Raw genomic sequence first — 15,244 nt, 5'->3', positions numbered from 1 at the left:
CGCGAACGCGATGCGATCAAAGGATTTCCTGTTGTTGATATTCTGCTTTGCGGGCTCGCACACGCGCACGCATCGCTCGACGCGTTTACTATGGCAGCGCCCATAGACCATACAGACACGCATCGGCCGAATCCGTCCGTTACGTTCCTGCGAGTTCAAATGATATCGACACACCCACACCAGAGCGCTCAGGCCAGCGTAAACACGCACGCACACAGAACGAGGCGCGGTTGAAAACTTGTGCTCTGCAACTGCAATACCACCTATCGCAATGACGACAATCATCGTCAGTGGCAGCACAACATGATAACTGCATCTTTTACATAAAACAATGATTGTGGGCAACGTATGCGGTAAGAGTCCGTCGCGGTACCCCTTATAACGAATGTACCAGCAATTCCACTTATGTCTTTCTCAGCGACGGTCATAGCTTCGCTTCAATTTCTGTAACTTTTTCTCATTTTCGCAGCGCGCACGCACATTCATGGGCCAGTGTTGGCCGTTTCGCGGCGGATAGACCTCTACAAGGTGCTGCTTTGAAAAAATACTCCCGCAATAGATTCACCATAAATTGAAACTTCGTTGATACAAACAACTCTCCATAACTCGATATTCTAATTCACGATATCGAGTAACACAGAACCATAGTGAAAAATGATTTTAACTGATTTAGTGTTCTAAAGGGTGTCCATTTAAAATCAATTTTACAATTCCCGGAATTTTCCCGGGTGCATAAAAATTCAATGATATCATTTTCCTTCGACTTGAAATTTTCTAAACGTTCCATAGAAAGTTTGATTACATGATAGATTGCCAAATACTGGAAATTGACAGCAATACCATTGCAGTGGCATAAATATTGGATTAATTAGAGTAGAGAATTTAACAGATGTTTAAAACCAATCATTAATGGGTTTTGTAAATTCTGCAGCCCCTCAGTGCTTGCTTTTGTCTTTAATTATTGAGTAGTACAGAATTATTTAAAATATTTACAACTTAATACTTTTTCCACATGACATTTTTCAATTCGGAGAACTTGATTCATGCATTAATTTTGATGCTTATTTTAAAAATATTGTAGGTTCAAAATGTTAATGGTTTGAATTTCAAGAGTGTTGGAAAAACATACAAAGGATTTTTGAAAAACAAATCATTAGAGATTTCTTCAGCGATTTTTTCAAAAATCTTCAAAACTGAAAGTTTGCTTTAGTTACCTTTAGAACATGTTTTATTTTTTGATGTTCAATTATCAATCCAAACTGTTTTTGTCGAAAAATCATTTATATCTTTTGGATCAGTTTGGCCATCCCCCGTGTAAAAACAGAATCGAGTACATCGTCAAAAACTATTTATTTGTTTTCCTATAAAACCTGCTAAAGAAATGACATATAGTGTGTATGTCTTTCACTACTGAACTGCGAAGTGTGGCCTTATAAGTGCGAAAGTGTAAATAAAAGTGCGGGATTACATCAAATCATGTTGGTGTCATCAGAGCACTTATTCTCTGATTTGCGAGGAATAAGTCCCCCGAAAACTTCTACCCGATTAGATGCCATTGCGCACTTTTATTAGCGTTTCCGCACTTGTAAAAACTTCTGCGATAGTCCAGTGTGAAAGAAATGCGCAATACCCAAAACAGCATCTTCCCAGAAATCTATCAAAAATTTTCTCAAGATATAAACAAAAATCTGTCCAAAAATTCTCAAGTGATCTCGACATGAATTCATTAACGATCTCAAATCAAATTCATTGAAAATGGGCGGAAGGATTCACTATTAATATTCAAAAAAAATATATCAAACCACGTCATACATCAAGAGTATTAGCCAAGCTAGTATTTCTAACTAAGCTCCGTCAAATATCACAAAGAATCCGCCGAACAGGAATACTTGATAAATCTGACTAGGATTTCAGTAGAAAACCACAAAAGATCTCCCAAGAGAATTTTTTTTTTTTTTAATTAACGACACTTTACACCGTTCGGTGCATTCGTGTCGGAGATAAAATTTCAATCATTTACATTACTGCAATATTACAATTTTTTCTTCGACCTGGTTTGGTATACTCTCCATTCCGAGGTTTTTTCGGGTTTTGGGCTGGAATGACTACATGGACGTTTTGGAAAATCCTTCCTGCTTAGCTCTTCACCAACCACTAAGAATCTGCTGTAAATGTCAAGAAAAATCAGCCAAGGGCCTTTAATAGAATTTACTAAATTTGTTATTAACAATCCTCTAAGCGATGTTCTAAAGAATTCTCTAGTAACTCGTCAATTATCGCTTATATTCCCGTTAGGATTTCCGCAAAAATCTCATACTATGCATCCTAAAAAAAGGCTATCAAGTACCATCAAGAATCTAATCGGAAATACCTAAGTACTCTTTTAGAAATTGTTCAAGGATTTTAATAATGTTTCATAAGATCTCATTCGAATTTGCTTCACATTTTTCCAGAAATGTACCAAGTATCTCATAAGAAATCTGTATAAGTTGTAAGAAAAAATATTGAAGATCTCTTAAGATAATCAACGATTTTAAAGGATTTTGAAAAAAAATACTGGAAACCGTTAACTACCCATCTTGCATATCATCAACAGTTAATCAGGATGCAAAGTTCGAGTCATCAGGCAGGCGTCCACTCAAGCTTTTTGTGTTTCGTCCATAGTAATTCATATTGAAACTAATCCTTTTTTTTGAATGGTATTCAGTTGGAGCTGCCTGAGTAGATTTTTTGTATCTTTCAAATTGACCGATTTAGAGCTTTTTTCTACGGTGGCATAGGGTGGTCCAAACAAAACTGGTTTTCAATTCAAATATCTCATCAAAGTAGTCTATGAAACACTTTTAGAGCTTTGAAAAATGCGTAATTTGGTGGGTAAAGAAACTTTTAGAACTTAAGTAAAAGCAAATTTACATGCAAAAAGATTGTTGATATCTCCTTTAGTTCAAAAGTTATAAAAGTTTTTGTGATAAAAATTATTTGTTTTTCAAGGAATTTTATTAGATCTACAAGAATAACATATCTGTATTTTTTGATATAATATTCAATTCTATGTTGTCTTTTGAATGCCGTCAAAATATATATTTTTTATGTTTGCCCCAATCAGACATATTCACAATCAAAGTAGGTATGTTTTTGTGAGAAAAACAACAATAACTCCTAAATGGAAGAAAATAGCGAGTTTCTTTTCTTTTTTTAAGCATTTTTATATGCTCTAAAAGTGTTTCATATGCCACTTTGATGAGATACCGTTTTGACTCATATTCCGAACACTTTTGGGCTTAAGTGACTTCAAATGCATCTCATAGCAGTCTTCTAAGAGCATCCTTCTACTCCATGAGTCAAACAAGCATGCTTTGAATTCATCGCAATGAGCGAGATCGTTTTGAATCCTGATTTTTCAAATCTCAGCATGCGCGATTTGTGCACGGATTCAATCCCAGGATTGAATCCCTGTCATTGAGCTCATGGGCAATCAATCAAATGGTTATAAAAAACTCTCCGTCGTGAAGTTAGATAGTTCATAGAGGATTAGAAGAAATGAAGTCTATCAAACGGGAGGCGGTGTAGTAAGGAATGCAATGAAATTATGTCGATCATTAGAAACGTTTAAATAATACAGTCGCCTCTCCACATCTCGATATCGAAGGGACCGTCGAGATAGGGAGAGATCGAGACAAAGAACAAATTTTTAATGAATACTAGATTGGAAAACACTCCGTTACCAAGAAAGTAATACACAAACATACGTTATTTTGCGCTCCTAATTTGTTTTGAATCCCAAAACTTTGGTCTATTAACCTTCGATATTGGTCATATCGACATACGGAGAGAAAATTGAGAACGAAAAACACACAGAAGCACATCGAGATATGGAGATATCGAGATAAGGAGGATATCGAGATATGGAGAGTGAAAATGTATGCAGACTGAAGGGACTTATGAAATCATCGACATAGGGAGAGATATCGAGATGTAGAACATCGAGATGTGGAGAGTCGACTGTATCACATATCTGAAAATTGGCCCTACTAGCGGTCATCATCAAATTCGGTAAACATGGTCCAGGATTTGTCCGTCACATCTATGTCTTTCCTCCTACTTGACATACTTCAGCACTCTAACCGTCTAATAAAATATTATGTATACTCTCCGTTCAAATGCAAGGAGTTCCGTCTACATGAGAGTTGCGTTGCAATCGTGCAGAACAGGAGGCAAACAGATATTGACGGTAGTCTGCAGGACATATTCCAGATTTAGTTCACTAGAACCAACTGTTCATGTTAACATCTTTCACATTCCTAGTGTCTTGCCAGGCAGAAATTTCCAATTAAAACTGACGGAAATATCAATGCCGACTAGATATTTTTGCCAGCAAACAATCAATCAAGGATTGAATCCTGGGATTCAATCCTCGCATACACGTGGCATAATTCATTGCATGCCTGGATTTAAATAAAAAATGCGCGCGGAATAAATCTTGCTCTGATGATTTCAGATCTCAGCAGCTCTTGGAGTGAGATTTTTTGAAGACTGTCTCATAGGCATACATTTGCTCATATTTGTGAAAATTATAATTTCTTCGCACAGGCCCAGATAGCCGTAGCGGTAAACGCGCAGCTATTCAGCAAGACCAAGCTGACGGTCGTGGGTTCGAATCCCACCGGTCGACTTCCCAGGGCATAGAGTATCTTTGTACCTGCCACACAATATACACATGCAAAAATGGTCGATGGCATAGTAAGCTCTCAGTTAATAACTGTGGAAGTGCTCATTAGAACACTAAGCTGAGAAGCAGGCTCTGTCCCAGTGGGGACGTAACGCCAGAAAGAAGTGTGCCGATAAAATTGTTTATTTAAACTTCTTGGGTATTGTTTTTACGTAAAAGTATGGAACAACATTTTGATTCAAATGCCGAACACTGTGTTCATTCTGTCTCATATTCCGAACACCTTCATTCGAATTCCGAACAGCACGAATAAATCGTGTTCAAACGAATAATTTCCTAAATAAATTTATCTGAGCTAGTTTTTCTGACCTCAAACTAGAGAATCATAACCACTCCCGAGGTCTAAAATAGATTTGAATATGTTTAAATTAAATTGCAATTTACCGCCATTTCCTGTCGATTTGATGACATATTTCAGCGAAACATTTCAACCAAACCGCCATACAGACACAGAGTGTTCGGAATATGAGTCTGTTCGGAATTTGAGACAAAACGGTATATGAATTGAAAACGCTAGGGCTCTAGAAACCCAGTTTTGTTTGGACCTATGTCACCGTAGGGAAAAAGCTCTAAATCGGTCAATTTAAGATATGTATAAAAAAAAAACTTTTTTTGGCGAAGTTGTTTGAAATTGAATGATCTACAACCTGAAGCATGTATAACAAAATTTCTTCAAATAAGAAAGTTAGTTACACAATTTCTATGAAAATGTTGTTCACCCTAATTTTCAACAACACCAAATAAAGGGCTGAACTAATATGAACTTTGTGGAAGACCATTTTCGTCTAATGTTTCATCCTAAAGCTCAAAACGCATATTTCCTCGTAAAACTGCTTTTTGGACGATAGTGCAATGTTACTTGAAATCTTTGAACTTTGCGAATTCTTGTGGAACTCTTGGGTTTAATGTTTCTAGAAGCAATCTTCATTGTGCTCTGGAGAATATTTTGGAATATTTATATTGATAGTTTTTATGTAACCTTCTCAAGTATATGATTCTTCTTTAAAGTTACCTAAATATCTGGCCAGATTCTTCCTTAAAGTTACCTAACGAACTTTTGGGAATATGTTGCAAAGACTATTGGAAAGATTCTTAGCGGACTTAGTAAACTCCAGATGATGTTAGAAGAAATCGCGTTATCTTTGATGGATTATAGACAAATCTGTTTGGTGTGTTTGCCAACGATATCCATTGTTTCATAACGAAATATTTGGATGTTTGTCATATAGTTTCGTTTTGGAATCATCCGTTCTTAGGGGTCCGCGAAACATGTTTAATACTTCTAAAGTTGCCGTAGCTTCAAAAAGGTTGCGAATCACTGTAATACACCCCTATTCAGCGTAAAAGCTAGATTTAAGCTACAGTCAAACCTCCATGAGTCGATATCTGAAGGGACCATCGACTAATGGAAATATCGAGTCATGGAACAGTAATCCTATGTAAAGCTGTTTGAGGGGAGCATCGTAGTAACCATGAAACTTTGCTTTTAGCATGGTTCCATGAGTCGATATCGAGTCATGGAACATCAACTCATGGAGTTTTCACTGTAGTTGAAAAGGGAATGGGTTTAACATAGGATTAATCAATATGGTACTGAACTTTCGATCAAGATAAGTTCTTTTCAAATGTTTCGCTAGAATTATTCTTATTGTTTACAAAAATAACATACACAAATTCAGAAGTATTCCACAAAACAACCAATCTGGCAGCCCTGCTTCACGCACACACTTCCTCCCAAAACGTCTCGCATGCACCAACTCACGCACACATCCAAACGTCCAAAATCGAACGTCTTTCCCAAGGCGGAGGGAAAAAATGGAAGCAAAACTAGCGCTACCGCAAATCCATTCCGGGGGCAAATCGGAAACCACTGGAAACGTTACTCGAATCTTTAGGACCTGCCCAGACGCTTCTACCCGTTGCGGCGCAGTATTTCCTGAAAGTTCGTGAACAACCACGCCGAATCGAGGTCAAACGCAGCCAAACACGCACACTCCCCCGGGATCCCTTCCGGGAAGCGAAGCGCAAAAAGACGGCTTTTTTCTTTACCATCTCCCGCCAGCCGAAATGCCAAGCGGGAATATCGATGATGACGATAACGAAAATCCAATCCTGCTGGAGGCTCCCCTCCCTTTAGGGTACTTACCGGCGTTTTCACCTCGGCTTCCGCTGGAGGAGCTGGAGCTGGGGCAGCTGCTGCTGGTTCCGTAGTGGCGTTTTCCGTGGCGGCGTTCTCCGTAGTATCCGACATTCTCACGGTGTATGTTAAATCCTTTTTGTTTCGCTTTCACAACTTCACACCGATTTCCGTCCTTCTAGAAATGATTCCGGATCCGCGCTTTGCACACCAGCAGGGTCAAAATAACATGAAACGTATAGCTAATCGCGAACGCGCTCTTTGCCAGTGGCTACTTCCAAAATCTCCGTCGAACAGTTTCTTCTCTTTTGTGGCTGGCTTGCTACTTTGCTGCTTTGCAAGGGAAAAGCAAACTCACGACGGCCGTAATTTTCGTACCGTTTCGTTCTCGCGCCAGGTCAACGGTATTCCCGTTTCACTCGACTTTGACGAAAGGTTGCACTGCTCACTCCACCAATTTGTAACGGGACGGTGAGCGAGAGGGAGATTGGCAAACAAAAATGCGCACACGGAGCGCGGAGCAAATCGAACGAAAGCTTGACGAACAAAATGGACGCCCACGGCGAAGCGGCGCGGCCGGTTTTTGAAGTTTTTCACCGTTTCAAAGCTTTGCGTCGTTTTGTGACGCTTGGGTGACGACTGCCAAGAGACGCAGACGAACAAATTAGACTGGCTCAAAAATAATAATTATAGCACAGACAAACAGACGTAACACTGACGAAATTTTCATCGACCACTTATTTAACGATCATTTCTAATTCGCTGTGTTACAAATTTCACAACCAGACGCGCGCGCATCGTTTTTCTTCGCGTTTGACGTTCCACACTACCGCCATCTGCCTGTCTTGTTGCACGAAACACCTTTTTGTGCAACATGCTCACCAGATGATGATAGTGTAAACTGGGCGATGGATTATGAAGAAATTTGTTCTAGGTGTTTCGTCTGTTTGTCTGTGATTATAGTTTACAGACCCGTGCAAAAGTTTGGGTTCATCCCCTCAAAAACATACAAAAGTATTTTGTCCACATCTCTGTGATAACACGTCCAATTGAAACTCTCTATTATGCATTCAACAAAACTTGAAAACAATGGTGCCAGTACCTGTCAACTTTGACAGGTACTGGCACCATTGTTTTCAGATTTCCCGAAGGAGAGAAAGAGAACGATTTTCTTATGACATCATCGTGCAATGGGCAATGGCTTACTCGAAACACAGTGAGTTAAGGGTCAAACACTGCAACGGCATTGGGCAAAACTGTTTTAAAATGAATCATTTTTTTAAATTTTTTTCGCCGTGTACATTGCTTAAATTTTGCATACAATAAGCTCGCGTTCAAAAACCAGGGAGTTCCTATAATTTCCCACAAAAAAAATATTACAAAATGATAAGCCGATTTATTTAGTTACTTGCGACGTTTCTGTACCAGTGTAAAATCGACTTAAGTAGTGTTTTGTTTTGATCAAGGATGGAAAAAATCAGCTCTAACGACAAACAATACGGTCCAAGAGGGCCATCGCTCTTGCAGCAACATGATTTCAACACCTCACCACGCGAGCGAATCATACACACTTAGATTTTTTCTCGTTGTTCAGTAATTTGTTTTACCGGAAACGTACTGTAAATAAATATTTAACTGAATCTTCGGTATTATAAACGAGATTTACCGAACACCCTTAAATATCAAGCATAATTCTTCAATCTGACGTATCTGCAAAAATAAACAAATCGAGATTTGCTTTGCGTGGGCTTGACAAACGCATAATCTACGCACTGAGTCTATAAAAATATTCCTACAACAATTTTGTTGATTTAAAAAAAAAATTCAAATTATGCCCAATGTGTACTTTACTCAGTGTTTTTATTTTTGGCTACATACACCCTTCGTTTGCAATTTTGTTATATATAAAAAATTAAAACAATATTCGTCCACTTTTACCGAAATCGTCGTTTTATTTACCGAAAAAAAACTGTAAATCGTTTAGATTCGCCGTAGTCAACACGATAGTATCGAATTCAATACCGTTTATTTTCTGTGATTGTGGCCATAAACACTGTTTTTTGAGAAAAAAAAAGGAGACTACGACAGCAGGATGAGCGTCTGGAACTACTTTTCCGTAAGTACGACCTGGGGGATTCTACTGAAAACCCTATTTTTAAAGGTTGAATAAAGTATTTTCGTTGTAGTATCCAACTGCCCAATCACGTTTCCGGATAGAATCGTCACATAAACGAGAATAACCACCCATGACGGAATCGGTGGTGGTTTTATGTAAAAGGGGTCAATAGCTGCAAATGAGCCGGGATTGTAGCCCAAGATTTGAAGCGCGCGCTCGAGTTGTTGGTGATGCCGCTGGTGGTTTCATCTTCCATCTTCATGAAACAGACAAGCAGTTCATCTTCGAAAGGTTTAAAAACTAAAACGCGAAATAAATCGATGAACATTTGCTATCAATATGGTTTTTGCTTTGTTTTGATCATCCTTTTCTATCCCGACTGCCTGCTGTTACGAACAATGCGTTCGGTAGTTTATTTTACAATTCGTTCGGTAATAATTCACGAGCATATTGTAATTTTTTGACAGCTGCGAGTCGATTGCAATTACAGATTGTTTGGTAATGCTTAACTTTACCGAAAGCATTACCGAGCGCTCAGTGGTTTATATTTCGGTTATTAAAATTACCGGAGTCGGTGATATTTTCTAAGTGTGTAAAACACACGACCTTGACGTGTAGATTTTTTTCAGTGTACTTCAGGGCTGATAGCGGCTAAATGTCTAAAAAGGAACTTTAGAGACATCATGCCTGAAAAGAAGAAACCAAAACGAGACTGAACAGTAACCATGTTTCGATAAGGATTCCTCTAATAATCCGACCAGACAGCTCTCGAAGCGTTTTTCTAAATGTTTCTGAGATATTTCACGATTTTCTTCAAAAATTCTACAGAATGTAAATCAGGTATTTGTTTAAAGCTATTATGTAATTTCAAGATTTCTTCAGGAGTACATGGAACGATCCTTTCACAGGCTTCTGAAGTAATTCCTCCAGAATTTTCATTCGAGGTACCTTGAAGAATTCAACCAGAACTTTTTCCAATGATCCTCATAAATTTATTTTTCCGATGATATCCCGGATAAAAACGTATCATTCAGTGAATGGAATAAACCATTAATGTACAATATAACGTATTGGATACAATACAGCGTATTGTAATTGAATGTCGAAGCAATATTATTCTTGTTTGGATAAACAATTCAAAAACAATATAATATATTGTAACAGAACATTGTATTGTTTTTAATTGGTTTTATACCTTACAATTTTGGTCAAATTCCTATTTTCGAGTAAAACAACTGTTGCTTTTTTCTATGTAGCTTTGCTGAAAGAAATAAACAAAACAAGTTCAGAAAGCAAGAAATGTTGGGTGAAAAATATTCAAAAAGTAAAAATAAGTAGTTTTTTAGAAGTCACTTGACATTAGCTGTAACGACGAATGCAATCATGATACAGTTCGTTGAATTGTTTTTGTATTGTACAACAATACACGAATTGCTAATCAAGACAATACATGAACAATATATCGTACTGTATTTTCAAAATGTTTGTATGAGAAAATATCTATATTTGTATTGTTACGATACTTAACCACCCATACATTATATTGCCAAAATCTCATATACAATACAGTGAACTGTTCAAAACAATATATTGTACTGTAATTGTATTGTCATTGTACAATATACTGTATTGTATTTCCAATATATTGAATGGTACTGTTGCAATACGCTATATTGTTTTTGTATTGTATTTTTTATCCGGGATCCTTAGAAAATTTCCCTTTCACAACCAGTTATGTTTCTAATTTCCTCATATATTTCCAGATAACAGATATATAAACCAGAGTTGCTCGATGTCACTATCAATGCTTAAAATTTGCTGATTTGTACAGCCAACTGCGATACAAATCGGATCATTCCATATCACATCAACATCATGCTGTCTACTCCATCTCCAGTGCATTGATGGTGATAGACTATGGATATCACTAATGGGTTAAGTTTAGCTTTAAGCCTGATTCGCTGCTGACAAGTAATTTCTCGGCCTATCTTGATGCAAGGGAAATTTCTGCAAGAAATCGATCAAGAATGTGCTTTTTTCTGATCGCAGTACGCAGTTGAAAAGAAATGTCAGTTCAAATGGGAGTCGCTGTAGATAATTTCTGCAAGGAATCGGCTAAAAATTTCTTCAGCGATTCCTGTTCAGCAGCAAATCAGGCTTTAAATTAGAAAGATAAAATGGCAATTTATCAGTACGATATTTTCGACAGTATTGCAGATAGATTGAAACTATGTGTTGGTCACTGGAAAACATTAGTAGCATGGATAATGACCACGTGATCACTCATTCTGCAGTGATTTTGATCTAGAGTGCGATGTCGCACCACTGCTGTTGGTTGTCAAATCAAAGTGATATTGTCGCGCGCCCACCAAATCGGAACGCGCATGTGGGACACACGACGTTTGACTCGTTCCCGACATAACTGCCATAATGACATGTGTGCCGCTGCATTCTTACGATTTTTATGCACACAGCGCACTATTCAAATATTAGTCGCGACACTTGGAGACTGAGAAAAAATATATTTAAAAAAATGTTTCTGTCGGATCCATAATATTGATAGCTCGCAAGTGATATTGATAGTTTTGTTTTAGACCATCAGCCATCAGCAGATGTGATTGATTTTAAGCAACTCTGATATAAACAGCGAAAATTCTGTGAATTTATGTAGGTATTTTTTTTTTTACTTTGTACCGAAAGTGACCGGCTAATCGCAAAAAAAATCAGAAGAAACTGAAGATGCTTGAAAAATGTTTTATCGCGTGGAAACTCCATCAAAAAATTTTATCGTATCTTACGACGTTGATCGAGTTTTTTGTATATTGAACAGATGAAAAATAGTTTAAATTAATTTTCAATCTATCTGCTGAATTTTTTTTGTCAAATCGTGGGTAGGGCAATTCTTTAACTGTTCTACCCAGGTGTTTTCGTGCGTAGTACACGTCCTACCTGTCCTACCCACTTCCCACTCCACTGATTGAGTTGTTCAGATAGGTTCAGAGTTGTTCAGATGTATTAGAGCAATGTGATGGATTTTACTAAGGTGGCGCAGATGATTGAAGCGTGCCACTAGTTCTCTCTTTCATTCTCCCGCTGTTCTTATGCAGCGCAAATAGTGACGTCACTATTTGCGCTGCATAAGAACAGCGGGAGAATGAAAGAGAGAACTAGTGGCACGCTTCAATCATCTGCGCCACCTTAGTAAAAACCATCACATTGGTATTAGAGTACATTTTGTACAATTTAGGCTGCACCGGCACGCCGGTTCCAATGGTTGTACCAGTAGATTTGACCATGGCTTGGCTATTTGTTGGTGGATACTGGATAGATCGCAAGGGGTGGATCACTTCTGATGCATCTGATATATCGCCTATATTTCATGCATTCAAATGCATTTAAATGCACACTCGATTGACTCACAATGCATGGCTTGCTCAAACCTTTAATTGTTGTTCTTGTCGAAGTGTCAAACTATTTTTTCCCTAAATTTGAGAAGAGCTGTGCTACCTTTCCCAAAACATGGTCGACACGGTTATATTAAGAGGACTAAAAACATTCTTCATTAAAGTACCGGATATCGACATTTAAGTAACTACTTCTTTAAAAAGCGCAACATTTATGAAGCTGATGATAAGATGGTCTGCAGCTACCGGGAACGTGAAATCGGTCACATAGTAAGAAAGGAATGCTGGCGTGCTCCAATAAAAAGAAAACTTGTCCGATATGAGTAGGGGTTGTTTTGTTGTAAAAGCAACTATTTCATAGACAACAGATCAAAAGCGAAGGAGAGTTTATCCGGATGTGACTATTAACACGCTGTGCTACGTGTTTCATTACCTAAAGACCAATTCTATTCTCTCTTACAAATCTGATGATAGGATATCGACTTGCTGTCATTCATCAACAGTATTATCAGAGACATGTTTCAGAAAATATCTGTCCCATAAAGAACATATTCAATAACTACGTGAACATGTTTGTATAACTAAGCCGAAAGAATATTTGTGTAAAGTCCAAGGCAAGACTTCCTAAGGCAATATAGAAATGATGAATAAGACGTTGATACTCAATTTGCCCCTAGTGGAATTTAAAGAAATAAAACAAGATATTTAGACAAATTATTTCCAATATTTTTTTCCTTCCTGCTAGATTTGTAGAAGTCGAAGCGAGTTTCTGTCCGTCACCTGTAAAGCACAGAATGTGGGTTACTCGGTAAGGCAGTTCCGATAACTTCTGATTTCAATTTGTATCTGCAGGGACGTGGGACGATGTATTCTTCATCAAGCTTTCAGTTAAAATTTAATATATCCGTTCTAAAGCAACAGCTTGGTAATCTGAAACGATTAAAATTTGTTGTTAATTGCAGAAAATCAGGAAAAAGTTTAATTCATTAGGCAGAGTAAAACCTAGTGACACTATTTCGAACCTTCAACAACAAACAATGACACGTTGCTATAGCACGGCACGATAGTACGGGCCAGTGCTAAGCTGATGTGAATGTCGAAAAAATGCATTTGATGCAAATTGATGTACATTAGATGTACAGTGAAAAAGTGATAGATCGCCTCTAGTTTAATAGATTTATCAAATTTCAGATCAGTGCGCATCGTACCTTCGTGCTGTGCGTACACGAATGGGGTCCTAAAATGTTTAATGAAATCTTTTTTATGTTTAATGACACGAAAGAGCATGTTACTGAAACTAGTTTAGCATTTTTTCCCGCTCAAATAACGGCTACATCATATTTAAACTTTAATTTAAAAATTGGGTCCATAAATGAACCTTGACACTTTTGATCATGTTTGACGTTCGCTTAATCGACAAAAACACCACAGGGCTTTTAGTTTTAACACTGGGGTTGTTCTTATCTGACATTTCGGAAGGGACACGGAAAGCAAAATACACCCAAAATTTGAGTTTATGCCAAGGAGTGTGACAAAATCTAAAAAAATGTTTTTTGGACTTAAACAAAAGAATAACATTAGAAATTTGAGTAAACATGTGTTTTTGGCCTAAACTTAAGCTTTGGCATTAACATTGGCACAGGCCTTTACGACCCTATTCTCTCTGCTCTTGGAAGTTTTCTTAAAAACTTAAAACAGTACTTTTCAGTGCTACAAAAACAGTACTTTTCAGTGCTAAAATTAAAAACGGTACTTTTCAGTGCTACTAAAACAGTACTTTTCAGTACTATTTTTTCTACTATTGATCCCTTTACGATCCTTGTTTGGACCCGTGCCTTCGATTTTTCGTTGGACCCGTTGGCGAAAGCTAGCGGTGGTAATCCTTCTTGGACACCGTCTTGGGAAAAAACCTCTCGAAGGTCACGTCTTCTTTCGTTTATTAATTAAACATGGTATCAACAACAAACAAAAGGAAGGGTGAATCTCTGAATTCACTACTTCCTTCCAAAAAAGTGGGTTTTAAAACTGTCACTACACGTGGCAAGAATGGAAGAAAGGACGTTTCCCCGGAATGTGAACTTTCTTCCAAGGGTGAAATGAATAATTGTATCGAAATGAGCAATCAGTTCGATGCTCTAGACAAATATTCCGAACACCAAATCGAAGCAGCCTCTAGCCCAGGCCATTTGATTCAAGTGAGGAAGCAAAGAGTGCCGCCTATCGTGGTCAGTTGTTCCGAATTTGCGGGATTTAGGCAGGAGATCTTGAACTCCATTAGGGGAATCAAGGTTTCCTTCCAAATCGCAAAGAAAGGAGACTGTCGCGTTTTGCCGGAAACTCTTAAAGATCGTGAACTTCTTCTCAAACATCTTGAAGAGAAGAAGCATAATTTTTTTACTTATGACGACAAAACTGAACGTTTGTTCAAAGTTGTCTTGAAAGGTCTCTCAAGTGACTATAAATCACCTGAAGAGATCAAAAATGGAATAAATGATATACTTGGATTTTCCCCAGTCCAAGTAATCATTATGAAAAAGAGAACCCAATCTGGCATTGTTCGGAAAGGGCTTTCTCAGGAATTTTATTTAGTTCACTTTAACAAAAAAGAACTAAATAATATTAAAGCTTTAGAAAAAGCAAAACTTTTGTTTGATGTCCGTGTGACATGGGAACATTTCCAGAAACCTGGAGGAAATTGGCTTGTTTAGGGGTATCCGGTTTTTTATATATTCTGATTCTACGTTAAAAACTGAGCCAGAATCCAAAATCTCATAATTTTCCGTGCCCTGGAGCTATTTTTAAAACACGTTTGAATTTAGTATGGAAATCGCGTTTGAATCACCCCTCGGCGAATTTTA

At 37.7% G+C, this 15,244-nt stretch overlaps 1 protein-coding gene across 3 annotated transcripts in view; it reads right to left on the bottom strand.

Moving 5' to 3' along the window:
- LOC5563787 (pollen-specific leucine-rich repeat extensin-like protein 1) overlaps nt 1–15,244 on the bottom strand; it is a 42,052-nt gene that overhangs the window by 22,281 nt on the left and 4,527 nt on the right. Inside the window, exon 1 of one of the 3 annotated variants that reach the window (XM_001648023.2) lies at nt 6,876–7,243. The exons of 1 other annotated variant lie outside the window; for it this stretch is intronic. In XM_001648023.2, the coding sequence (XP_001648073.2) occupies nt 6,876–6,980 (105 nt within the window). In that variant the 5' untranslated portion in view covers nt 6,981–7,243. Of the gene's footprint in view, nt 1–6,875; nt 7,244–15,244 lie in introns of those variants that run through there. One more of the 3 variants, XM_001648022.2, reaches the window with a different exon arrangement.

Source organism: Aedes aegypti, chromosome 3, assembly GCF_002204515.2.
Source record: "Aedes aegypti strain LVP_AGWG chromosome 3, AaegL5.0 Primary Assembly, whole genome shotgun sequence".
NCBI lineage: Eukaryota > Metazoa > Arthropoda > Insecta > Diptera > Culicidae > Aedes > Aedes aegypti.
Note: the sequence above shows the minus strand (reverse complement) of the source record. Positions and strands in the feature narration are given on the sequence as shown.